Source organism: Oryx dammah, unplaced genomic scaffold (genome assembly GCF_014754425.2).
Source record: "Oryx dammah isolate SB20612 unplaced genomic scaffold, SCBI_Odam_1.1 HiC_scaffold_21, whole genome shotgun sequence".
Lineage (NCBI taxonomy): Eukaryota > Metazoa > Chordata > Mammalia > Artiodactyla > Bovidae > Oryx > Oryx dammah.
In genome coordinates, this window is record NW_024070205.1 from 33,266,702 (window position 1) to 33,293,804 (window position 27,103).

General features: G+C 49.5%; 1 protein-coding gene across 1 annotated transcript in view; it reads right to left on the minus strand.

The window, feature by feature from the left end:
* Positions 1 to 27,103, minus strand: part of NPHP4 (nephrocystin 4) — a 143,974-nt gene that overhangs the window by 89,136 nt on the left and 27,735 nt on the right. Inside the window, exons 7-10 of the mRNA XM_040263281.1 lie at positions 24,177 to 24,332; positions 13,333 to 13,469; positions 10,154 to 10,335; positions 9,348 to 9,474 (exon numbers count right to left, since the gene is read on the minus strand). Of these exons, the coding sequence (XP_040119215.1) occupies positions 9,348 to 9,474; positions 10,154 to 10,335; positions 13,333 to 13,469; positions 24,177 to 24,332 (602 nt within the window). The remainder of the gene's footprint in view (positions 1 to 9,347; positions 9,475 to 10,153; positions 10,336 to 13,332; positions 13,470 to 24,176; positions 24,333 to 27,103) is intronic.

Sequence of the window (27,103 nt, forward strand, 5' to 3'; positions counted from 1 at the left end):
CCGAACTCAGCATCTTCCTCCCGAACTCAGCATCTTCCTCCCGAACTCAGCATCTTCCTCCACACCCATGGGCACTGGAGAGCAAAGGACTGGACGGTTCCTTACCAACAGCCCTCCATCCCTCTTGACCACCAACCATGTGAGCTAACCCAGCAGCCCTCCAACTCAGGCCGTGGTCACAGGGAAGCAGACAGCCTGCAAGGAGCGGGTCTCAGACTCTCAGAAGGAGTGGAAGCCAAGACTTGTCTGCAATGGTCCCCAGGAAAGGGGAGGGTCCCCAAGGAAAGGCGATGCCAATGGGAATCCTTTGACCTGAGTTGTGTCTGGGACCACGGAGCCCGGGAAGGCTCTAGCAATGTGCCCTGGGCTCCCAACAGACCCTGGATGATTGACTGGACACAAGTGAGTCATGAGTCACTGTCACCTCCAGGACTTGAGTGCACTCAGGTTCAAGGCAGATCGCACATACACACACAAGGACTCTGGCTGGAATCCAACACAGATGAATTGACAGTCAACTGCGTGAGACCTCAGCAGAGGGTGTGTGCACACAATACGGAACAGGAAGCGCTGGGACTTCCCTGGCGGTTCAGAGGTTGAAACTCCACACTTCCACTGCCGGGGGTGTGGGTTCAATCCCTGGTTGGGGAACTAAGCAGTGGGGCAGAGAGAACAGGAAGTTCAAGTTTCATCCAAGTCGGTCTTTCCAAACTGCTCCAGATGACAGCCCATCCCATCACATCCTTTGTATCCATGTGGGGAACATCCAGAATCAGTGTCTGCTTCTGAATTAACCTCTCTTTCCCGAGGCCCCCTCGTAACTGGACCTCAAACCACCCACTTCAGCCTCTTCTGATCCTTTACTGGAGCCAAACCCATTTCAGACCACGGGTTAGGATTCTGCAGTGTTCTGCATAGTCACAGGGCTGAGCAGGGGTTTGGGTCAATTCAATGAGCAAAAACCCACATCCTGGAAACACAAGCCAAGAACCAACCAAGTAAGAATCCTAAACGTGAGTCTGTGTGCGCACTTTCAGTGTCAAATATGCACTTCTGGTGTTTGTCAAATACACAGAGAGCACCTGCCCTTCCCATCCCTCAGCCGGGTGACAGAATAAAACGGCCCTGAGCAACCACAGTGTTATCAGCAAAAAGCTGCTAAAAAAATCCACTGCTTTTTAAAAAATAAATGATAGGGGCTTCCCTGGTGGTCTAGTGGCTAAGATGCCACGCTACCAATACATGGGGGCCCAGGCTCAATCCCTCATCAGGGACCTAGATCCCACCTGCCACAACTAAAGTCCTGCAGGCTGCAAAGAAAATCGATAATCCCATGTACTGCAACTTAGACCTGGTGCAGCCAAATAGGTAAATAAAGGAGAAAAAGTTTAAAAGCCAAATTAAGGAATACCATCACAATATATTAAAAATAAAAATACTAAATGTATTCACAAAACTGGTCAGAGGAAACAACTATAAGGACTCAGTGATACCTATACTACTTTCGTAAATAGCCGTCTCCCCCAAATTCATAAGTTTACTACAGGATCAAAGTTAAAATAAAACTCATGCCCCCAGTTTCATGCTATTTGTGCCCATCCCTTCTGGCTTAACCTCTCAAAAGCAGCAACCAATCCCCAGCTTCCTAGTTTCACGCTTTCTGTTGATTTTCTTGTCCTTGGTCTATACAGTGTTTCTCTGTGTGAAGCAGATGTCAGATAAACAAATAGCCACTTCCCACACTTTGTTTCAACATCTCTAACAAGAAGGGAGAGTCAGTGAGTTATGGCTCACTCCGTCAGTGAGACAACGGCTTGGTGGCACAACGGCTTGGTGGCAATCCACTGACCCTTTATTAGTCTGTACTCTCTCCCAACAGGCCAGGGTGATGCCTGAAAACGAGACCCTCCCTAAGCCCACACTCCCAACTCCCACCCCCAGCTCAAGGACAAGGCCACGTGCAGCCAAGCAGGTGGGCAGAGCAAGAGTGGTATTTCATCCGTCAACGTGACAAGACTCCTCCTGTCTGTGAATCTAGTGGGTGAGATCAGATCTGTTACTTTAAAGTATCTTATTCTGTCAAAGTGGGTTTGATTTCATGCAAATTGTAAAAAAAAAAAAAAAAAAAAAAACCCACACACACATTGAATTGTTCCCATTCACATTTTCAATTACAGTAGAAGACAACACACAAAAGGCCAAAGGAATACACTTGGATCACCAGTCAGGTTTGCCATGGAACAGAAGTGCATGCTGACATTCACCAGAACATGGACATTTGACCCCTGGAGATGCTGCAACCCAAGGTCCCCAGAACAGACTGAACGGTGGCTCCCAAAAGGCATGTCTGCTCCCCAACCCCTGGACTCTGACTGTGACCTTATTCAGAGGTAACTGAGTACCATGAGATGATGAGACCTAATGATCCAGGGAGGCCCTAAACCCAGTAACAGGTGTTTGTACAAGAGCAGGACAGAGAGAGACCAGAGACAGAAAAACAGAGGGAGACGCACAGATGGAAGACCATGTGAAGAGAGAAGCAGGGGCTGGAGCGATGCAGTTGAAGCCCAGGAATGAAACCTAGGAGAGGCAGGAAGGATGGTCCCTGGAGCCTTTGGAGGGAGCAAGCCCCTCCCGATGCCTCGATTTTGGCCAAATGGAATCGATTCTGGATCCAGGACTGTGAGAGAATAGATGTCTGCTGTTTTAAGCCAAGTCGTTCGGGGCAGTCTGTTCAGGCCACCCCAGGAGACTGAGGGAGGGGCTCCTCTTGGCCTCTGTCCCCAGACCAGCTCAGAACTCCCCTCGAGGCAGGTAAACATTTCTGGATGTTTCACAAGGTTGACTTTTGTCTAGATCTTCAGCGAGAACTTTCTCCTCCTGGCGGGGCCCCGTGTCACCTGCTGAGCCCCCTCCATGCCAACTCTGGGTACCACAGCCCAAAGCCCAGAAACACACTGCAGAGGTGATGGGACACCCATGGGTGGGGGTTCCCCTGGCCTAAGGCCACCTCCAGAGACAGAATTGACCCCCCTCAATGGGGGCGGCCACACCAGGGCCCCTGGTGAACACAAACAAGAAAAGCAAACTGCGATGTCAGAAGGCGTCCAAATGTCCCCAACAGCAGGCCCATCACAGGATGGGAGGCGGGGGATAAGGGACAGAGAGAGATTTAGGAACCTTGGGACAGATAGAGGAGCTGGGCAGAAGGCAGCCCAGCCCAGGTGGGCACAGGCCCCTTCTGGGGTGTCCACCACATGCCCATGTGACCCTCCGCACAGCTCACAAATGCCAACCACAGAGGGGTTGCAGCCACCCACAGAGGGTGGGCCCAGGCCTGACCCCAGCAGCACAGACCGAGATGCTTCCACCCACATGGAAGCCAGGCTGGCCCACATGGGCAGCTGGCAACTCTGGAGTCTCAGGGCTGGGCCACAGGCAACACCTAAGGTTAAGGTGACTGTTTTCATGTCCTCCTTATAGCACCCTGGGTGCCTGACCACTGAGAACTTCACAAGGCCTGAGAGCCTGAAACCCATCCAAGGGGCAGAGTTAGAAAAGAAGCAGCACTTAGGACCAGGGTGTCTGTCCTCCTTCCTGCCAAGGAGCACAAGGCCCCCAGGACCACCAGGCAAAGAGAAGGCTCACTGACCACATACCATCAGCCCGAAGTCATTCCTTCCAGAAATGGATTGATTATATGCCAAAACCTTTTTCAAACTAGACACATAGTGAACTCAGCAGCTGCTGCAGAATAATTTCCTCCCCACACATCCAGGCTGGAAAAGGAAACCTAAGGACGTGTAATTAAAGTTGTTTAATCTGCTCGTATACGACACAGTATACGCAGAGTCACTTAAAAGCACAGTAATCACTTGGCAGGCAATATTTTCATTTCCTTCTAAGGAGTACAGTAATTACTTTTAAACATACACATGTGCAATGAAAAACAATGGGGTATGGTTTTAAGGAAGTTCTACAACCTAGAATTACTCTGCATGCTGGCTAAAGGACTCGTAACACTCTGGTCCTCTTTGGAAAAAAGAGTATCAACTCAACAAACCTTGAAAGGAGCAACAGGGAAACCATCATGAGTCGGGCTGGGAGTGGTAATGTAGACAGGTGGGCAACCTCTTGCCCTTCAGAGTCTGCAGCCCAGAGACCAGCATGTGGCTACCCCAGGGCCTCTGCATTTGCTTCTCCAGAGAACCCGTGCCTGGGTCTGCTTCCCTCCCCGTATCTCCCACTGGGTCCTACAGAGCCAGTGACAATGGGGCTCAGGCTTGGCGACCTGGCACCCCTTCCCATGGGCATGGCCCGTCTACTCCACAGAGCTGTGACCTCAGTGCAGGGAACTCCACAGCCTGGGATGTAGGTGTAGCAGCTAACCCGCTGGGAATGAGAGCCAGTCCTAGTTTGTCTATGAAGGGCTCCTAGGGGTCTCAGGAGAAGGCCTCCACTCGGGGGAGAATTGAAGCTGCCCACAGCCTACAGCACTCCACCCCTAGAGCACCAAGAAATTCTGAGCACAGTGAGAGGGGAATGGACAACACAGAAACACTCAGGGCAGGTGTGGGGGACACAGAGGAGAGGGTCGAGGGGAGCAGCCCCAAGGTCAGCCAGGCAGAGGCCGTGCAGAGCACACAAGACCTGAAAGAAGAAGTGGGCCACCTGGACTTAACGCCAAAAGACAGTTCTACCCCTGGGGCCAACTGGAAAAAGGACATGGATCACTCTGCTCATTTCTTACAACTGCATGTGAATCTGTAATGACGTCAAAATAAAGTGTAATTTAAAAAACAGTGAGGGGGACTTCCCCATGGTCCAGTGGCTAAGACTCTGCACTCCCAGCACAAGGAGGCCCAGGTTCCATCCCTGATCAGGTCCCACATGTCACAGCTAAAGATCCCACATTTGCAACTAGGACTCGGTACAGCCAAATAAATGAATATTTTAAAAAATAAAAAACAGTACTGTTTAATGACTGTACACAAAAAGAAAACCTGTGGGGTTAAGTTAGAATACATGGGAGAGAAAATTCCACTTAAAACAGCAGCACAAAAATTAAATATCTGTGAATAAACTTAGTAAGAGCTATTCAAGCTGTTTAAAATCTACACTGTAAACCCATCTGGGGGCTTCCCAGGCCACGTTAATGGTAAAGAATCTGCCTGCCAATGCACGAGACACAGGTTGACCCCTGGGTTGGGAAAATCCCCTAGAGAAGGGAATGGCTACCCACTCCAGTATTCGTGCCTGGGAAATCCTATGGACAGAGGAGCCTGGCAGGCTACAGTCCGTGGGGTTGCAAAGAATAAGACACAACTGGGCACAAACAATCCTATTTTAAAATCACCCCCAAAAGACACAAAAACAGAAGTGGACAAGCAGAAAGACTTCCCTTCTTCCCAGTTATGACATCACAACTTCCACAACATGTCGATTCTCTCTAATTAATCAATTTAATGTACCCCAAAAAACATCAGTAAACTCTCTTTATGGAGCTGGACCTGTTGATACTGAGGTTCCTCGGGGAAAGCAAATGTGGCCAGAGCTACAGGAGCCATGAAGGGGAGGGGCTGCAGGTTGCTGCACCACCGAGTGACCCAGCAGCCGCGGGGCCCCCACCACCACACTATGCTCCCAGCACAGAACAGACAGAGCGGCCCCGGGCAGAACAGTGGTCTAGGAGCAGGGGAGCGTGCGTGCTCAGTCCCTCAGTTGTGCCCGACTCTTTGCGACCCTACGCACTGTAGCCCGCCAGGCTCCTCTGTCCATGAGATTCTCCAGGCAAGAGTAATGGAGTGGGCAGCCATTTCCCCCTCCAAGTGTAAACAGAGATCTCATGTATGACTGAGAGAAGCTAAAATCACTGGGCACAAAGGACTTATAATAAGTAGCATCAACTTACTTGATGCTACAACTGGACGGCCACTGTACAAAGATGAAATTAGACCTATTCCTCACATCACAAAGGCGACCTAAACATAAAAATGGAAACCACCTCTACTAGGAGAAAACATGGATGAATTCTTCTACAGGAGTAGGGAAAGGCTTTTTTACTATGACTCAAAATCCAGATGCAAGAGAAGAAGAGACTGATAAATTTAACTACATCAAAACATGTTTTAGCATTTACATGATGTCATGGACTGAATGTCTGTGTTCCCCACAAAATCATACTGATGCTGAAGCTGAAGCTCCAGTACTTTGGCCACCTGATGCAAAGAGCCGACTCATTGGAAAAGACCTTGATGCTGGGAAAGACTGACAGTGATAGTGAAGTCACTCAGTTGTGTCCGACTCTTTGCGACCCCATGAACTGTAGCCTACCAGGTTCTTCCACCCATAGGATTTTCCAGGCAAGAGTACTGGAGTGGGTTGCCATCTCCCTCTCCAAGGGATCTTCCTGACCCAGGGATCGAACCCAGGTGTCCCACATTATAGGCAGATGCTTTACCGTCTGAGCCACCAGGGAAAGACTGAAGGCAAGAGTAAAAAAGGGCAGCAGAGAGTGGGATGGTTGGATGGCATCACCGATTCAATGGACATGAATCTGAGCAAACTCCGGGAGATAAGTGAAGGACAGAACAGCCTGGCGTGCTGCTGAAGTCCAGGGGGTCACCGAGTCGGACATGACTTATCAACTGAACAACACTGCCTTTGTTGACACTTGGAATGTCCACAGAGCTTTTTAAAATGAAAGAAAAGGGAAAAAGGGATTTGCAGGCTGAATGCACCCAAAAACACACTCCATTATGGACTCCGAGGAGAAGCAGGAGCAAGCCGGCAGCGACCCGCCCCCTCCAAGGCTGAGCCCTGACCTTGCAGGCGCCCCCGTGGCCACGTTCCCTCTGGGGACACGTCTGGGGGAGGGAACGAGAGCCCAGGCCAGCAGCAGCAGGGCTGTCTTCTCCACTACATCTAAGTTTGATCTAAGTTTGGTCGTGACGGGAATGCCTGAGTCAGCAATCAGCACTGGAATGCTAACCCCGTACTCGCTGCTTCACGCAGCAAGTAATTTGTGCAGAAAATCATTTCAGACGCCAGAACATTTCCTCTCCAGATTACACTGAAGAAAGTACACTTGATGACAGTAAAATGGAATCCAATATTCCATGTTAAGATAAACCTCCACATCAAAAAGAACTGATGAGCTATTACAAGCCACGTTCTAAGAGCGCCAGGACACAACAACGCGTGGCAGACCCACCTGCCAGCCGGTGAGCATTTCAATGAAGAGTTAAAAAATAATAATAATCAAGTGTCAGGTAAGTCATATCAGTTTCAGCACGAGGACTTTATAATAGCAAGTGGATCATAATTAATATTCTCGAGGGGACACGATCTACACCTAAATGAGTGGCGAGCGACATGGAGCCCCCCATGGAGGCACCAGGCCTGCTGCTCCTCCAGGGTTCCGTCTGCATCGGCCCCAGCCCATGCCCAAGACAGCAGGGGTACCCTGCCCCTCCGTGGGGTGGGGAAGTCCCTGAAGCCCCTACCTCCTGCTGTAGCCCCTCCCAAAGCCCATTCTGCCCACCCCATGCAGACAAGCTTATCTGCACAGAGTTGCATTTTGGCTGAAACTTCTGGAAACAAAGAAAGAAAAGCAGAGCTGGAAACAACAGCTTTGTGAGAACAACAGAGATCACTCGTTCGGCTGCCCTCAGAACACCTGCCTCTGGGTCAGCTCACCTGATACACAACAGGGAACAGACATCAGAGAGGACCAGGAACTAACATGGAAGCTGTGCCGACACCCCATTCTCCTTCTGAAGGCCCCCCAGAATCACCCTCTGTCCCATTTTTCCATCAGCTGCGCAGTGATGCAGGCAGACTGACCACCACAGAAGGCGTCTTGTGGCCTTTTTTTATTCTTAATTTGCTTGTTAAATGATCTTTTCTTTTTCAGTAGAGCTACCACACGTTTCCCTGGTGGCTCAGATGATAAAGAATCTGCCCGCAATGCAAGAGAGCCGAGTTCAATCCCTGGGTCAGGGAGATACCCTGGAGAAGGGAACGGCTACCCACTCCAGTATTCTTGCCTGGAGAATCCCATGGACAGAGGAGCCTTGTGGGCTGCAGTCCATGGGGTCACAAAAAGTTGGACACAACTGAGCGACTAACACTACTACCACTACCATATGACCCTGCAATCCCACTCTTGGGCATATACCCGGAAAAAAACTTAGTCCAAAAGGACATACACACACCAGTGTTCTTTGAGGGACTATTTACGAGACAAGGAAGCAGCATAAATGTCCACTGACGGAGGAATGGATAAAGAAGATGTGGTGCATATATACAACGGAATACTACTCAGCCATAAAAAGAATGAAATAATACCACTAGTAGCCACATGGATGGACCTAGAGATTGTCATACCAGAGTGAAGTAAGTTAGAGAAGGAAAAGATAAATATCATATGACATCCCTTATATGTGGAATCTAAAAAGAAATGATACAAATGAACTTAATTACAAAACAGAGACAGACTCACAGGCTTAGAGGATGAACTTATGCTTGCCAGAGGGGAAGAATGGAGGAAAGATTTAGGAAGTTTGGGATCGACATGTCCACACTGCTATATTTAAAATGGAAAGCCAACAAGGACCTACTGTATAGCACAGGGAACTTTGCTCAGTGTCACGTGGCAGCCTGGATGGAGGGGAGTTTGGGGGAGAATGGATACATGTAGGTGTACGGTTGAGTCCCTTCAATGTCCAGCCGGAACTATCACAACATTGTTAATCAACTGTACTCCAATATCAAAGTTTGAAAAAAATTTTTAAATAAATACATAATGATATTTGCTTTTTCAAACAAAAACCTGAATCTTAAGAATAACATGGTTTGGATTTTCCCAAAAATCTGTATCAGTGAGGTAAATGATGTCTCTTTGTTACCTTTTCTCCAACTGAATCCTATAAATTCTTGCTCTTGGTTCTGAGACAGGCACATATAAGGTCCACTCAAAGGAAATATCCATCTCTTGTGCAGATTCAAGCTTTACTACCCTTCGTATCATTTGAAAAATGCACTAAAATGGCCTCATTTTTCAAAATAATTATTGATTTAATAATTAGAATTAATGCTATCATGAAGCCTGCTGCCTTCTGAACTATTCACACCATCTGCCAGCAGAACATACTGTTTCCATAAAGAAGGAAATGATCAGAACAGAGCTATCACCAGAAAGAAGTGATTTCTAGTCACGTTCCATGCTTGTTATCCACACCGTTAATAACAATTATACTGCTTTTAACCAAAAGAATATTAATGTTGTTTATGTTTATCCTCCGTGCATGGAGCCCATCGCTAGGTGGGAACCCAGTGGTTCTTACGTTGCCGTCCGCCCCCGAGGGGTTGTTAAACACGTACTCCAGCTGGAAGACAATGGCGAACGCGGGGTGATGGACCATCTCAGGGAGTCGGAGGCGGCTTCTCAGGACCAGAGCCTGGTTTCCAGAGCTGGGCCGAGAACGCAGAGAAGGGGTGAGTCGGGCGGTGGCTCCCGCTGCCTGGCACCCAGCACCCCTCACCAGCTCGGGCCCTGAGGGCCCTGGTGTTGCTGCTGCATAAGTCCCCTTGAGCAGTATCCCTGTGCTCTTCTGGGCATTTGGCCACCAAGGTAATGTCCCAAACCAGAGCGTTTTTTCGGTGCCGCAATCAACACCTGGCCAAACTGCCAGCACTGGGGATGGGAGGACAGAGGGCCTCTGGGGAGGCGCCCCCTCCAAGGCCGGCTTCTGCCCAGCCTCATGTGTGGCACCCCTGGGGGACGTCTCTGATGGTGATCTGAGGAGCCCGGGCTGAACCTAACAGCAGAACTTCCTGCCCTCTGGTTCCCTGTCACGTGAGGGTCACAGGACACTTCTGGAGGGAAGCATGTGAGGGCTCCACAGCTGGAAGCATCTGTAACACTAACCCCAAAACCATCAAGGCAGAAAAACAAGATCTTTCCAACCACAGGATGCTGAGGTCTGCTGTGGACCAGATGATGGAGCAGGAGGAAACAGCAGCACCGGGGAAGGACTCAGGTGGGAGAGCACATCCCTCATGATGGCCTTTCACTCTGATCCCTGGTCAGGTACCCACCCCCAATGCCCAACTCCACAGAGGGCTGGACCCGGGGCCCAGGGGGAGATACCTGGCCTTGGAAGAGGAGCCAACCTTCCGGCTGAAGCTGGCTGAGCGTGTCAAGGCCACCTCCAGCTCGGGCACCAGCACGAGGACCTGCGGCCGCTGCACGAAGCCCAACCCATTGTGCACGCCCACGCACAGGCGCCGCTCCAGGATCTCCAGGGCGCCGACGTCCAGCGGGCTGCCTGCCTAGAAAGAGCACAGAGTGAGGCCGGCGCAGAGCAGGGGCAGGAGCTCGCCAGAAAAGCCCCCAGCAGAGAGGCCGACAGGGAGACAAAACTAGAGGTGTCAGACATTCCAGACCAGATGGAGCTTAGTGAAAATATGATAGAGTGTTAACCACTCAGTCATGTCCAACTCTTCACAATCCCATGGACTGCAGCCTGGCAGGCTCCTCTGTCCATGGGATTTCCCAGGCAAGAATACTGAAGTGGGTTGCCATTCCTTTCTCCAGGGGATCTTCCCAACCCAGGGATCAAACCTGGGTCACCTGCATTGCAAGTGGATTCTTTACCATCTGAGCCACCAGGAAAGCCCGCCCAAGAAGCTTAGTAAAGTACCATCTGATCAGGGTGGGTTGGCCTTAGGATACTTTCTTGGTCCTTTGGGGATTCCTCAAATAGCATCACCTTATAGAGGGATCACCCCCTAGATTCTCAAATCAGCTAATTCTCACTTTCCAAGGCTGAGCTATGATTCTCAAGATGCAGCAAACTAGCAACAAGGTGACCCGGCTCCTCCAACACAATCTGGAGCTCTGGGGTGTAGGGGCCCCCAAAGTCAAGGGCAGGCAATGATGCAATGACAGAGGTGCCTAGAGGCTGAACACAGAGAGTGTCAACACCTCTGCCCTCCCCCGACTCAGACACCTGAGACTTGGGGTGGATGGGGGCAGCAGTAATCATAATCCAATAAAAATGGAATCTGCCCCAAAGTGATCTCTGGATATTAAAGTGTTTCTTCTTAACAAAAAAATGTACAGGCATGCTAACAAATGGGCAAGGATATTCCTCCAGGCTATTATTGTTTATTAAATTATGTGATTGGTGCAAAATGATCCCTGAATTTTTGAGTTTTCTTCATTGCTCATTAATCATGCTGAACTGACCCAAATACAGCCCATTAGACTTTGAGTAATGAGAATAAAACGGGGACAGAAAGAGTATCTTCTGACTGAATGGGAACAAAAATACAAAGAGAGTAGAAATATGTAATAAAGTGATCTTCATGGAAACATATAAAATTCAACAATGATACCCTTAAACATCTCAGTAGTCATAGACAATCTACTCTGAGCAACAGGAAAACAGCAGGAACTATACCAAGAAAATGTTTGCTGTTGTTTCAACTCTCTGCTTTGCATTTCTGTTTCTTGTGGGACTATGTTACATGGAGCTACAGTTTCAAGAATGGGTTGTTGTTCAGTCGCTAAGTCATGTCTGACTCTTTGTGACCCCCTGGACTACAGTGTGCCAGGCTTCCCTGCCCTTCACCATCTCCTGGCATTTGCTTAAACTCATGTCCATTGAGTTGGTGATGCCATCCAACCATCTCATCCTCTGTAGCCCTCTTCTTCTCCTGCCTTCAATCTTTCCCACCATCAGGGTCTTTTCCAATGAGTCGGCTCTTCACATCAGGTGGCCAAAATATTGGAGTAGGGTGGGTAGAGAGCAGAAAAAAAAAGAGTCCATCTTTTAAAAAATTCCACCTTATTCATGCATGAACACATATTTGTGTGTGCATGCAATTAATCATTTGCAAGCTTCATAATTTGCTAACTTCAGGATGGGTGCCAGGTGACTGAATCATTCATTCTCACAAATAACAACTCAATGGACATGAATTTGAGCAAACTCCAGGAGGTGCTGAGGACAGGGGAGCCTAGCATGCTGCAGTCCATGGGGTCGCAGAGTCAGACACAACTTAGTGACTAAACAACACGCCAACTGTTGGGGCACATCAGGTGCAGTGTTGTGCAGTGTCCTCCTGGTGCAAATACTCCAGACAGGGACTGACAGTCCCCCAGTTAACAGGCAAGGGTACCAGGTCCTCTCCACAGCCAAGCACCCAGAGAAACAAAGCAGGGTGATGCCCCAGAGAGCTCTCTGGGCAACGGGATGGGGGCGCTGCCCGCAGCTCTGGCAGGGTGGCTGGACAGGACAGCAGATAGGAGACTGAAGCCTGAGAGGGATTGTGCCAAGGATCCAGATAAGGAATACGTGGGAAAGTGGGCCATGTGTACATGGGCCCATGTAGGGAGAAGGTGTCACGCAGGCAGGCAGACCTGGGCAGTGCCCAGGGGAAGTGCCCTTCTGGGGAAGGGCCCCTCCCAGAAAACCACTTCAGTGAGCCAAAGTGGTTGCAATTTATAGTCATCTCCTTGGAAATAGCCTCATGTACTCTGAAAATGTCCCTTGTAAATGTAGACTAGTTTACAGGTTTCCCTAAGCTCATTTGGTGATTTAATTTACTTTTAAATGAAGACTGATTAAGATACATTAGGTCTTCCCTGGTGGCTCAGACAGTAGAGTCCACCTCCAATGCAGGAGACCCAGGTTCAACCCCTGAGTTGGGAAGATCCCCTGGAGGAGGGCATGGCAATCGACTCCAATATTCTGGCCTGAAGAATCCCATGGAAAGAGGAGCCTGGCAGGCTACAGTCCACGGGATTGCATAGAGCTGTACAGGACTGAGTAACTAACACACACATAAGATACATAATGTGTGTGTGTGTGTGTGTGTGTGTGTGTGTGAGTCACTCAGTTGTATCCGACTCTTTGTGACTCTGTGGACTGTAGCCTGCCAGGCTCCTCTGTCCATGGGATTTCCCAGGCAAGAATATTAGAGTGGGTTGCCATTTCCTACTCCAGGGGATCTTCCTGACCCAGGGATCAAACTCATGTCTTCTGCATGGGCAGGTTAATTCTTTACCACTGCACCACGAGGGAAGCCCCTAAGATATGTCAAAGTGAATGTTAATTAATGTCTCAGCTTATCAGCACCCTCTCAGCAGTGAAGTTAAGACAATGGGCTAGTGCCCCTCTTTAGGCACAAAGAGACAAGAAGACAGAAACAGGGGCATCACTGTGATCGCCCACATCGGGGGCTCAGGAGGCCAGCATCTCCCAGTCTGCCTGGTGTTCCCTCCCCACTGTTCAGACTAAACTCCCCAACCCTGGACTGTACCTCCCGGAAGCAATCGCTGATCACGAGTTCCAGAAGCTCCTCCTCGAACTTCTCCAGTGAGGGATACAGCGTGAAGAACAGATCATCCAGGTAGCACGTCAGAGGCTTCTGCAGGCGGGGCTTCCGGAGGGCATCTCCTGGACACGAGAGGCTCAGATGGATGACCCGTTGAAACACAACCACCGGAGGGCCCTTTCGCCCACAGGGCTTCAGGCCAAGGGCTGAGCACCAACAAGAAGGCATGGGCATCGCTCAGACGGACTCAGAGCCGGAGCCCCTGTCAGCCCAAGCCCAGATGCTAAACAGATCAAATGAGTGCAAATTTCATTTGGTCCAAATTCCTCCCCAAACGTCCTCCAGGAACAAATTTCCTAACTCAGCTATCTAGGGCACACAGGCTGCCAGAGGCAGGGTGACATCTGTTCCCTTCCCCACGGCTTCCTGTCCAGCGAGAGCAAAGCCAACTGTGTCATTTCTCATTTCCTTATGCTTACCCTCAACTATGGGCTTCCCCAGTGGCTCAGCAATAAAGACTCCACCTGGAATGCAGGAGAAGCAAGAGACGCGGATTCGATTCCTGGGTAGGAAAGATCCCCTTCAAGGAGGAAATGCAACCTGCTCCAATATTCTTCCCTGGGAAATCCCATGGACAGAGGAGCCTGGCAGGCTACAGTCCATGGGGTCCCAAGAGTCAGAAACGACTGAGCAACTCGACGACAGAAACGACAGCCTGAACCAGGTGGAAACACTCAGACACACGTGTGAGCATGGCGCAGCGATAAGCAGAAACAAAGGCTGGGCTGCAAAGATGAGAGGGAAGTCCCATCCCTATCGAAGCACCCAGACCATGAACTCCATGAGGGTGAGGACAGAAAGGGAGGGTGGCCCGTGGCATCCAGCCCAGCGCCCAAGCCGAGCAGGTGAGTGGAAACCCAGCCTTGAGAGGGGAGCATCACACCTGTTTGGAGAGGCTTCTCCACAGGCCCTGGAACAAAGACCACCACAGTAGGAAGAAGGCAAAGCCAGCCCCCACAAACAGCCCCAGGGGGCGTCTGCCCCTCTACATCCCCCTCTGTGCCATCTCTCTGGTTCTGCTCTTCTCTGTCCCTTCCTAAACTTTTATGATTATTTAAATATTGAGGTACAAAGTCTTAGATTTGAAAAGCCCAATTCCAAAGCTTAAAAAAAAACAATTGATGTGAGACGCAGTGCTGATGAAACTATGCCGGAAAGAACACTATCTTACTGGAAGGTTATCAGTCAGTGCAGCTGAGAGGCAGTTGTCTCTGTAACATAGAGTGCATCAAGAGCCTTAAAAATATACCTATGCATAACCAACAAGGACCTACTGTAGAGCACAGGAAACTCTGCTCAGTGCCATGTGGTACCCCGAATGGGAGGGGGTGTGGGAGAGAACAGATATGTGTATGTGTGTGGCTGAGTCCCTTCACTGTTCACTGAAACTGCCACAGCATGGCTAATTGGCTATATCTCAACACAAATCAAAAAGCTTAACGTTTGAAAAAGAAATCCATATCCACCTTCTGCCCAGCAATGCCACTTTTGAATCTATTTAGCAAAATAATCAAAAGTTAAGAGTTCAGTCACTCAGTCGTGTCTGACTCTAAATAATCAAAGATGGAAGCAAAGCTTTATTTGCAAGAATACTCATTAGAACATTATTTATAACAGACAAAAGTAAGAAACCACCAGATGTTCAAGAATACGAGAATGTTAAATAATCTCTTGCTCGTCCACATAAAATGAGAAAAAAATCATATTGTCAGAGATTATTTAAAAGGAAATTAAAAAAAAAACAAAAAAGAAAGAAGGAAATAAAAACAAACAAAAAAGAATATTTAATAATCAAAAAATAATCATGACATTGTAGGTGAAAAGAACAATATATAACAACATATAAAACTGCATATTATTAGTCCATTTGATGACAAGATTACTTAAAATATATGCATTTTGAGACATTACTTTGCCAACAAAGGTCCAAAAGCTATGGTTTTTTCAGTAGTCATGTATGGATGTGAGAGTTGGACCATAAAGAAAGCTGAGTGCCAAAGAATTGATGCATTTGAACTATGGTATTGGAGAAGACTCTTGAGAGTCCTTTGGACTGCAAGGAGATCAAACCAGGAAATCAGTCCAGAATATTCATTGGAAGGACTGATGCTGAAGCTGAAGCTACAATACTTTGACCACTCGATGCGATGAACTTACTCACTAGAAAAGACCTTGATGCTGGGAAAGATTGAAGACAGAAGGAAAAGGGGATGACAGGATAAGATGGTTGTATGGCACCACCGACAGAAGGGGACAACAGAGGATGAGATGGTTGGATGGCATCAAGGACTCGATGAACATGAGTTTGAGCAAGGTCTGGGAGTTGGTGACTGACAGGGAAGCCTGACGTGCTATAGTCCATGGGGTCACAAGGAGTCAGATACAACTGAGTGACTGAACTGAACTGATACATTTGCATGTATACACATATATCTTTTTTATTGGAGCAGTACTCTGTTCTTGTTTTTTTTTTTAACTGAAGCATAATTAATTTTCAGTGTTTCCAGAGTAATTCACTGTGATTCAACACATATATCTGAATCACTTTTGAATCACAGAAAAGTGATTCAGATATATATATATATTTGCAGATTCTTTTCCATTATACATCATCACAAGATATTGAATAGTTTCCTACGCTGCATAGTAGGTCCTTGTTGTTTATCTATTTTATATATAGTAGTGTATATTTTTTAATCCCAAATTCCCAATTTATCCCTCCCCCAGCTTTCCCCTCTGCTAACCATAAGTCTGTTTTCTATGTCTGTGAGTCTATTTCTGTCTTGTAAACAAGTTCATTTGTATCATTTTTTTAGATTTCACATATAAGAAAAGTCATATGACATTTGTCTTTCTCTGTCTGATCTACTTCCCTGAGTGTGATCGTCTCTAGGTCCATCCATGTTGCTGCCAATGGCATTATTTCATCCTTTTTATGGCTGAGTAATATCCCATTGTATTTTTTTATACCATATGCTCCTTATCCATTCATCTGCTGGTGGACATTTAGGTTGCTTCCATGTCTTGGCTATTGTAAATAGTGCTGCAGTGAACACTGGGGTGATGTATCCTTTCCAACTAGAGTTTTCATCTTTTCCAGATATACGCCCAGGAGTGGGATTGCCAGATCATGTAGCAACTCTATTTTTAGTTTTCTGAGGAACCTCCATACTGTGTTCCACAGTGGCTGCATTAATTTACATTCTCACCAACAGAATAAGAGGACTCCCTTTTCTCCATATCTTCTCCAGCATTTATCATTTGTATTTTTTGATGGTGGCCTATACATGTATGTCTGTAGACAGTAATCACATATTACTTTATTCCCCTCTTTACGGTTTTTTATACCTTTCCCATCACAAATACACACTAAGGTTTGATACTTCTGAGAAAGTTTATGTACTCCTTTCATCATATTTTTAAGTGTTTAAAGCAGGTCAGTTGATGAATCAGACCCAATTTAAAAGTACAGGTATCCTTATCCACAGTAGACAAAAGGTGGAAACAACCCAATGCCCATCAAGAAGTGAAAGAAAGACAGACAAACTGTGGTCCATCCACACAACACAGTATCATTCTTCCCTGATGGCTCAGAAGGTGAAGAATCCACCTGCAATGCAGGACACCCAGGTTCAGTCCCTGGGGTGGGAAGATCTCCTGGAGAAGGGAATGACCGCCCACGCCAGTATTCTTGCCTGGGGAATCCCATGGACAGAGGAGCCTGGCGGGCCACAGGCCACAGGGTTCCAGAGAGTCAGACATGACTGAGCGACTCACACTTTCACTTTTAAAGAGGAAGGAGATTCTGACACATGTTACAACATGGATGAAACTTGATGACGTTATGCTGAGTGAGATGAGCAGTCACAAAAAGACAAGTACTGCATAATTCCATTTATATGAGGTGCTGAAAGTCATCAAATTCCAAGACAGAACGTAGAATGGGGGCTGCCAGGGGCTGGGGCCGGGGTGAGGAGTTACTGTGTCTGCAGAGTCTAGTTCTGCAAGATGAGTGTGTTCTAGAGACGCAGGGTTGCTCAACGATGTGAATGTGCTTAATGCTCCTGAACCACGTGTTGAAAAATGGTTAGAAAAGCACATTTTATGACGTGTGTATTTAACCATGATGTTAAAAGACATGCAGAAATATACAAAGTGCAACCTTTCATAAAATGGTCAAGCAAGTCTCTGAAGCACATCCTGAGCTGGGAGCCTCAGTCAGAGACAGAAGGAAAGAGGGAGGGCCCAGAGGGGAGGCGGGCATGGGAAACGGACCCCTCTCCCAGCAACAGGCAGGAACTCAAGGTGCCTCCACCCAAAGGAAGCACATGAATCATCCATGCAGGATTTCAGGGAACACAGCAGAAAATCGCCAGGCAGCGGGTCCCTCTGGGAGCTGAGGGGAGGGAGGGGGCGACACTGGCAGGACCCAGAGCAGCAGGAGGTGAGGGTGCAGAGAGGGAGCAGAGGGAAGGGGGGACACATAAAGGATGCCTGTCACCCCCTTATTTTTGCAGACTGCATATTATTCACATTCTGCAAGTTAATTCATGTGTCTACATCATAGGGCAGGACACAGTCCCCTCCAGTGATTTCAGCATTTTTAACACACAACCGCTGTCTTCTTCTGTGACCTTAATTCACAGGACCCTGTCGCTGGCGCGTGCTCACTGCTTTAGAGCCCAGACAGCTCATTTGCTGGTTACCAAACAACCCCTCGGCTCTTGATCACAACTGAACTCTTGCCCAAAAGAGGTGTTCAGGGTCAAGTGGCCCAGGGCTCCATGGGCAGTCACAGGAGGGGGAGGGGCTCCAGGGAAGGTGGCCACGACCCCAACCCCAGAGGGAGATGGCAGTGACCGCCAAGCTCCCTGTGCTCCTGTGAGATCCCCCCACCTCCCCACCACCCCACACTTGGAGCCGCCCCATGCTCTCGGCCTTGACGCCAGCGAGACCATATCATCCTGCCTCCCACCTGGGCTTCCATCACTCAGTCCAGGGAGCCAGAACCCCCGGACACCCCCAACCTTTGGGGCAGAGAGCATCCTGGGGGCACCCACTGAATCCACGGAAGGAGGACACACAGACTACAACTGGCACCCTCTCCCTAACAATCTGTGCCGAGCAGCAAAATCACCCAACCCCAAAGATACACCCCAGCATGTTACCAGTTCATGTCCCCCAAGGCCAAGTCTTGTTTCCATGGAAGCATGAATGGGAAACAAGTGCCCTTCCCTGAGGGCTGCTCCCTTAAAGGGTCTGCGCGGCCCCCAAGCCAGAGGTCACTCCCTGGTCAACAAGCACTGGGACAGTGAGAAGAGCCACCAGCCAGCACTCCCCTCCCCGCCATCTTCAGATGCAATGGAAACAGAAGGAAACTCAGAGCTGACCCATTGCCTTTCCCAGTGCAAGGGGCCCAGTTCTGAGCCTGGCTTGGCCAGAGACCTGTTCTGCAAACTTCCAAAAGCCAAGACCAAAGAAAGAACAGCTCTGAGGGGCCTTCTGACATGAGACAGATCAGAGCTCCCAGGCACCCTGTGGCAGTCACAGGGAGCTGTGACAAAGGAGCCACCCCAACTCAACTCAAGACAGAACGTTCCAGACCAAGAAGCAGCCACTCACTCTTGCCAGGCACACCCCATGTGGCCGAGGCACGGCTTTACTGACCCATTTCACTTGATCCTCATACAAACCTCTCCGGGCAGGTCCTCACGATGCCCCCATTTTACAGAGGAGACTGGCTATGGCAGAGGCTCGGAGTGGTCACGTGGGGCCAGAGTGGAGCCTGCCCACCACCTCGGGCCTTGGGGCACTTCCCCAGCATGGCAGCACCACTCACGGGCACAGCTTCACCACCTGACACTGTCATTTCCTCCTTCAACCAGCGCCAGCAGCCAGCACAGACACAAGGGGCCTCGGCAGAGCTGACCCCCGGCAGGGGGACTGTTGACCCCCGTGCACTGTAAATGAGTGGGGTTTTCAGTCATCCGTTGCCACATCTTTGGGTGGAGAGGCAACTCCCAACAGCAGCCCTGCTCCTACTTCTCAATGATGCCTTTTCTCCTGAGACTCTCCCGAACACAGCGCAGAGAAAACTGGACGGTGAGAACCCCTGCCTAGAGATATCCTTCAAGGACGCGCTTGGTAACACACCCCCACCCGAGGACCTCAGGCTCCCAGGGACGTAGCTCCCCTGCCGGGGGTGTTTCATTCACCAGAACACACCTCCCAAGACAGAGAGAATGTGGTAACAACAGCAATAAAACGTAAACGAAATTTAGGAACAATTTAGGCAGGAATGTAAGTGAACTTGAGCTAGATGGCACAATTGCTCTAGATGGCATGTGTACTCAGCATGTCAGACTCTGCAACCCCATGGACTGTAGCCCTCCAGGTTCCTCTGTCCATGGGATTTCCCAGGCAAGAAGACTGGAGTGGGTTGCCATTTCCCCTTCCAGGGGAATCTTCCCAACCCAGGGATCAAACCTCCATCTCCCACGTCTCCTGATTGGCGGGCAGGTTCTTTACCATTGGGCCACCTGAGAAGCCCCAGGTTTGCTCTGAAACACCTTCGATGGCCTGTGAGGACCGCGGTTTGACTTGAGGCTGGCCCTCATCCAGGAAGGATGCACTGACTCTGTACTGTGTGAGCACAGGGCTGCACCCTCAGCCCCAACACAGGGCCTGCTGCCCACAGGATCCACTCTATAAATACGTGTTGAGTAATCAGTGAATCAATTGGTATATAAAAGGTATACACCAACCTACTAGCAACAGTTATCTCTGGGGAGTGAGGTTGGAAGGGAAAACTTCTAGTTTTATGAATTTATTGGATAAAGATTAACTCTGTCATTTTAACTGTCCTCAGCAAGGGGCCAGAATCAAAGCTGTAGCACACTGGCCCCTGACCCACAGCAGCCTCACGGAGCATGGCCCTGTCCCTGGTCACTCCCTCACCACGAGGGATCGAAGTCACTATCCAGGAATTTAGAAGACACGTAGCCCGACTCCAGAGGGTGGGCAGTCAACTCAGCCTGGGAAGCCTGGTGGGAGAACCCCATCAGTACACAAGGTGCTCAGGCCTGGGGTGCAGGGCCCCTCCCGGGACCCGTATGTTGTTTGTGAAAGTGCAGCATCAGCAGTTTGGGGCTGCAGAAGCACCTCAGTAGGTGGAGGGCCAGTCCGAGGATACACCAGCCAAGAGGGGCCACCACTTGGCAAGCCTGCAGGTCAGTTCTCGGGAAAGCTCTGCCTAGCTCGGTTTAATAGATGAGAAAGCAGGGCTGGGTCAGTGAGCTGGCAGGTCAGCCCAGCCCCGCACCAGCACAGAGTTGGCATGCCGATGCTTGAGATACAGGAGGGAGGGAGGATGGGTTCCCGGGGAGCAGAGGGCAGTGAGCCGAGCCAAGCAAGAGATGAGAGATGACTGACAGCACGAGGGCCCAGCAGGGCAGCGGGCAGCAGTGAACCCCTGCACTGACTGCCCAGCACAGCCCTCTGGGCACCGCCTCACCACCCCTGCCAGCCAAACCTCCTGCAGCTACCACACTTATGAAAACCACATGTGACCCTACAATGACCTCCATCCACATTTCAATTGAAAACAACCCACTCCTAGCACTGATATATATCTGCTACCATGTGTAAAATAAGCAGATAGTGGGAAGCTGCTGTGTAACACAGGGAGCCCAGTCTGGTGCTCTGTGACAACGGAGATGGGTGGGATGGAATCAGAGGGAGGCTCAAGAGGCAGGGGATATGTATACACTTATGGCTGACTAACAATGTTGTATGGCAGAAACTAATACAACATTGAAAAGCAATTATCCTCCAATTAAAATTGTAAAAAAATAAAACAGAGTGAAAGCAGCTCACTTCTCCACATTGTGGTATTTTACAAATGAACAAACAGCTGAGTCCCATCACGATAGCAAAATAAAACCAAGCCCTCAGCAAGTTAGACAAGTGATTCCCACCACTGAGGCCAGCACCAGCCCCTGCCTGGGCCCTTCAGGGCCATAAAACACTATCCAGCAAAACAGTTCTTTCAAGAGTGAGTCACACAAGCCCATGAGATCCTGGGCGGAATGTGTAACAAAAACAATAACCGCTGTCAGAAAGCGGGCTGGGTGCCTGGGAGGCTGCGCATGGGGGCTGAGCAAGAGGGTCTCTGCTCCCAGGTGGTCTGGGGACTGGAGGGGAGGCTGCACTGGTCCCTTCTCCCTCAGAGGAGTGAGCACAGCTCCTGCCCACTGAAGGCAGCTCCCGCCCACCTGCTAGAGCGCATTCTGGCCATTTGTTTCTAAACAACAACATAAATTGCTCTTCATTTTTGCCATTTTACAGACACCACCTGCATCCCTCAAAGGCCTCCATGCCCGCCACTCCACATCAGAGGCAAACCAGGCCAAGGGGGCTCAGCTCATCCAAAAACGGAAACTCAGGGTCAGGAACTGGACTCGAGCTCCTTGAATCCAGAATTCTTCTCCATGACGCAGCCCTTTACCCTTCCAGCCTGACCTGAGATGCTAGAACAAACACGGGGCCTGTCTGGACCCCTGAGCTTCTCCTGCACCTCCCAGGAGGGACACAGAAGCAGGTCCGCGCTCCGCTTCTGTATCTTCATGTTTTAGCTGCAGTTCTACTGACCCCCGCTGGTGATGGATCCACATCAGGCCCCAAGAACATTCTGCTTAAATACCCAGAATCCCAGGTCAGAAAGACTCATCCGCTGACTTCCTGCAGGTACGCACCTGGGTACCTAATACCTGCGTGATCCCGGCAGGGGTAGTGACAGCTCCTCCCTGACCAGTAGGCAGGTACACAGGGCTGGGGCAGGGCTTAGAGCCAGATGCAGGTGTCACACTCTCCAGCAGCATGACCAGGAGGTGCTCTCTCCAGCCTGTAACTCTTACTACTCCTCCCTCTGGGGTAAACACGGGCGCATCACAGGAGGGCAACATGGCTGCTTATGGGGAGCTGCAGGGAGGGGGTTAGGGCTCGGTGACCCAGGACAGATCCAAACCTGGAGCCCCCCCTCCACACACACACACACACACACACACACACACACACACAAGAACATGCTCCTGTTCATGATTAATTGGTCATTTATTTCTCATGTATCAGCGTCTCCTCTCTGAGACGCTGGAGAAACAATGAGCTCAGGATGGACCACTGTGCACCCGTCCCAGGAGTTAGTGACCTCAGATGACAAGGTCTGCAGCCCAGCCTAGACCCCAGCACCCAGGCCACATGCATGGACATCGTTGCTGAGACACACACTCCTTCCTGGAGCTGAGCTTCCTCTTTTGGGTCCTGGGTGTTTCTGTTCTGAGCCAAACACTCGGCACCTCCCAGCTCTCCTCCCTGCTGCTCACACCCAAAGCCACATCCTACCTCTCCTGGATGGAACAGGGAGCCAGCTCCCAGAGAACAGAGGCTCCAGGAGCGCCAGGTGGGAAAGGCTGCTGCAGTCCCTTCTCCTAGATTCTTCCAGACGGCCAGAAAAAAAAGCCCCCAGAAGTGCCCGGAAGGAGCAGGAGGCCAAGGAGGTGCAGCCCATCAGTAGAACCTAAATGCAGATCAGCCCCTAAAGGGATTCATGTTTGTGAAGAGCTGACCTTTATCCACCAGGAGAATCAACTCCTAAATCACACCAAGACACAGCCCTGAGCCTGTCCCATGGATTTCAGTTCCAAGGTAATCAAGCAGCTTCACTTGCAAGTCGAAAGGTGGACCAGCCCAATGTTAGTGGATAGGTAAATGGATAAACGAAAGGTGGCCCTTCCATACGATGGGGTACTGCTAAGTCACTTCAGTCATGTCCAACTCTGTGCGACCCCATAGACAGCAGCCCACCAGGCTCCCCTGTCCCTGGGATTCTCCAGGCAAGAACACTGGAGTGGGTTGCCATTTCCTTCTCCAATGCATGAAAGTGAAAAGTGAAAGTGAAGTCGCTCAGTTGTGTTCAACCCTCAGTGACCCCCATGGTCTGCAGCCTTCCAGGCTCCTCCATCCATGGGATTTTCCAGGCAAGAGTACTGGAGTGCTATTCAGCCTTAATAAGCAGGGAAATCTTGACACACGCAACAACACAGATGAACCTGGAGGACATTATGCCAAGTGAACTAAACCAGTCATGGAAGGATTCCACTCCTGTGAGGTCTCTAAAGGAGTCCTCATAGGGACAGAGAGCAGAATGGTGGGGGGCAGAGGTTAGAAGGGCGGGCAGAGGGGGCAGAGAGATGGGGAACTGGTATTTAATGAGACAGAGTTTCAGCTGGGGAAGATGAAAAGGCTCTGGAGATGGATGGGGGCATGGCTGCACAGCAATGCAAGTGGACTTAATGCCACTGAGCTGCACACTTAAAAATGGCTAAAATAGTAAGTTTTACGTTATACCTATTTTACCACAATTAAGAAATTATAATAACCAAGCCACTGACATGGCGGTCCAGCACGGGTGGGATCCAGCAACAGTGCTTTTCCTGGTCATGGTCCTAAAGACATGAGCTATCTGTCTTATGAGACCATTTCCCGAGCAGAGAAGGCAGAGAGGACCCAAGGGATGCAAGGTGTGTTCAGGAAGGGAACGCCAGTGAGACGACACAGCCACTCTCCTCCTCCCCACTCCCCACTTCTTCTCCCCCACCACTACCGGGCTGTTAGCCAGAGGGACCCAACCAGCACTCACCCCATGCAGCCCAGTTCCTGCAAGATCTGATAACAGAGACTCATCAAGTGACGAGAAACAGAAGAGTCCTCACCTGATTCTCCGTGAGCTGGAAGGAGGCCAGGTATCTGCTGCAGACCGGACACCAGCAGGTTCTCGGGAAGAAGGTGGAACACAGGCTCCAGGAGCGGGTGTGGCCTCAGCGTGTACTGCAGGCTGCAGTTCTCAATGAGAGTCATGTGCTTGTTCTCTGGGGGAGAAAACACCTCCTGTGACAGCTGAAACCAATGCACCTTCAGTCACACCGGCCAATAAGCTGAGCATCTTGGGTAAGAGCCAGACAAACAGGAAAAGTATTTTTCTAGGGAGAGAGGGGGATTGCTCTGTTCGTTCAGCCAAGAGCAAAAAAGAATCAACCCTTAATACCTCTCTTTGGTAACAGTGCAATGAAAGAGACACTTGTTTCTGATCTGACATAATAGAATCTCTCGACTCACCTCTTCCCCTGAGCAGTGTTGTCAGGTATGGCTTGCTCCCATGATCAGAGGGACCCTGGAGGGCGCCCTGACAAGAATATCTCTTCTTCAGTCTCAGCCTCACATTCATTGAGCCGCACAAAGCAGCAGGACTAGGTGCTAGGCAGCCAGCAACCTCTAAGACAGAGTCCTGTCCTCAGAGAGGACACAAGCCTGCAGTGACTAAGATACAAGCCCACTGACACCCGTAACACACGGGAGAATGGGATCCGAACCCCAAGGAAGGTTTGGATACCACGCTGGGGAAGTGGGAAGAAGGAGAGCGTCCTCAGAAAGGAACCACTGGGAACAGCTCAGACAGAGTTCTCAGGGAGGTGGAGGGAAGGCGTGAGCAGAAACTGGGCGCAGGACCACAGGGCCTGGGGTTAAGGGGGACACAGACACGCCCTCAACACATGGCCACCAAATGGTGCATCTTGCTACTGCTTGATTTCCTCCACTGACAGGGGACTCACCACCTCCTGAGGCGCACTAAGTGTTCTCATAAGAACTAAATGTGCATTCATTACAAAATAAAACTGTATTATTGAAAATTGTATTTTTAATATCTGACCACTCCACACATAGGATCCGCTTACTGTAAGATGTTAAATGCCCTAAAAGGCACTCTGCCACATGGCTGGCTGGAGAGCACACTGGTACAACCTCCATGGAGGGCAAACAGAGGAAATAATACAAAACTGCACATGGAAGGGCCCCCAGACCAGCAATCCCACTTCCAGGAATTTACCAAAGGGCAGATGTTCACTGTACCTTCAACCCTCTGCTCCTACAGAACAGCTCCAAGTGTCTGTTTGGCGGGGGGCAGTTCAATCACAAACAGCAATTCAACTAAATGCCACCCAGTGGTAAAAAGAGTGAGCATGCCTCCTAGTGCTGATATGAAACACCCGCCAAGATAAACAGTTAAGGGGAAAAACAAAGGTCTGGGACGACGTGACGGGGCAAAAACAAGACCATGGGCATGCACATTTGCTTGTGTGTTATCAGAAGACCCGGAAGGATCCACAAAACCCCAGAGAAGAAATCACCTGTGATGTAGGCGAGGAGCTGAGCACAGGAGTGAGGAGACCTCATCTGAACCTTCTCACACTGTTTCATAGTTTGAATTCTGGATTATGGGAATGCATCACCCAGTCAAGAAAAATACCCCACATTTTTGGAAATGTACCCTGAGAGGATAAGCTGTCAGTCTGTGGCTGTCCCTCCTCAGGCCCCTCACACATCCATAGCCCCCATACCCTCCACCAGAACCATGGTCCTAGAATGGACCTGGGTGGGGCAGGCGGTGGGGGCAGGGGAAGCCGTGCTTACTGTTTAACAGTTGCTGAGCCTAATGATACTTCAGGAAAGTAAATGCTGGCAAGTCAATGATTAAATTCAATTGGGAAATAACCTAAAAGGGTTTCCCTGGTGGCTCAGACAGTAAAGAATCTGCCTGCAATGTGGAAAACACTGGTTTGATCCCTGGGTCGAGAAGAAACCCTGGAGAAGGGAATGAATATCCACTCCAGTACATGAAGGCTCTATATTGTCACCCAGCTTATTTAACTTATGCAAAGTATATCATGAGAAATGCACAGCTGGACAAAGCACAAGCTGGAATCAAGATTGCTGAGAGAAATATCAATAACCTCAGATATGCAGATGACACCACCCTTAAGGCAGAAAGTGAAGAAGAACTAAAGAGACTCTTGATGAAAGTTAAACAGGAGAGTGAAAAATCTGGCTTAAAACTCAACATTCATAAAACTAAGATTATGGCAATCTGGTCCCATCACTTCATGGCAAATAGATGGGGAAACAATGGAAACAGTGACAGACTTTATTTTCTAGGTTTCCAAAATCACTGCAGATGGTAACTGCAGCCATGGAATTAAAAGATGCTTGCTCCTTGGAAGAAAAGCTACAACCGATCTAGACAGCTTATTAAAAAGCAGAGACATTACTTTACCAACAAAGGTCCATCTAGTCAAAGCTATGGCTTTTTCAGTAGTCATGTATGGATGTGAGAGTTGGACTATAAAGAAAGCTAAGCACTGAAGAATTGATGCTTTTGAACTGTGTTGCTGAAGAAGACTCTTGAGAGTCCCTTGGACTGCAAGGAGATCAAACCAGTCCATCCTAAAGGATATCAGTGTTGAATATTCATTGGAAGGACTGATACTGAAACTGAAACTCCAATACTTTGGCCACCTGACACAAAGAACTGACTCATTGGAAAAGACCCTGATGCTGGGAAAGATTGATGGTGGGAGGAGAAGGGGATAATAGAGGATGAGATAGTTGGATAGCATCACCGACTCAATGGACATGAGTTTGAGCAAGCTCCAGGAGTTAGTGATGGACAGGGAAGTCTGGTGTGCTGCAGTCCACGGGCTGCAAAGAGTAAGACATGACTGAGCAACTGAACTGAACTTAACTGACCCACTCCAGTATTCTAGCCTGGAGAATTCCATGGACAGAGGAGCCTGGCAGGCTACAG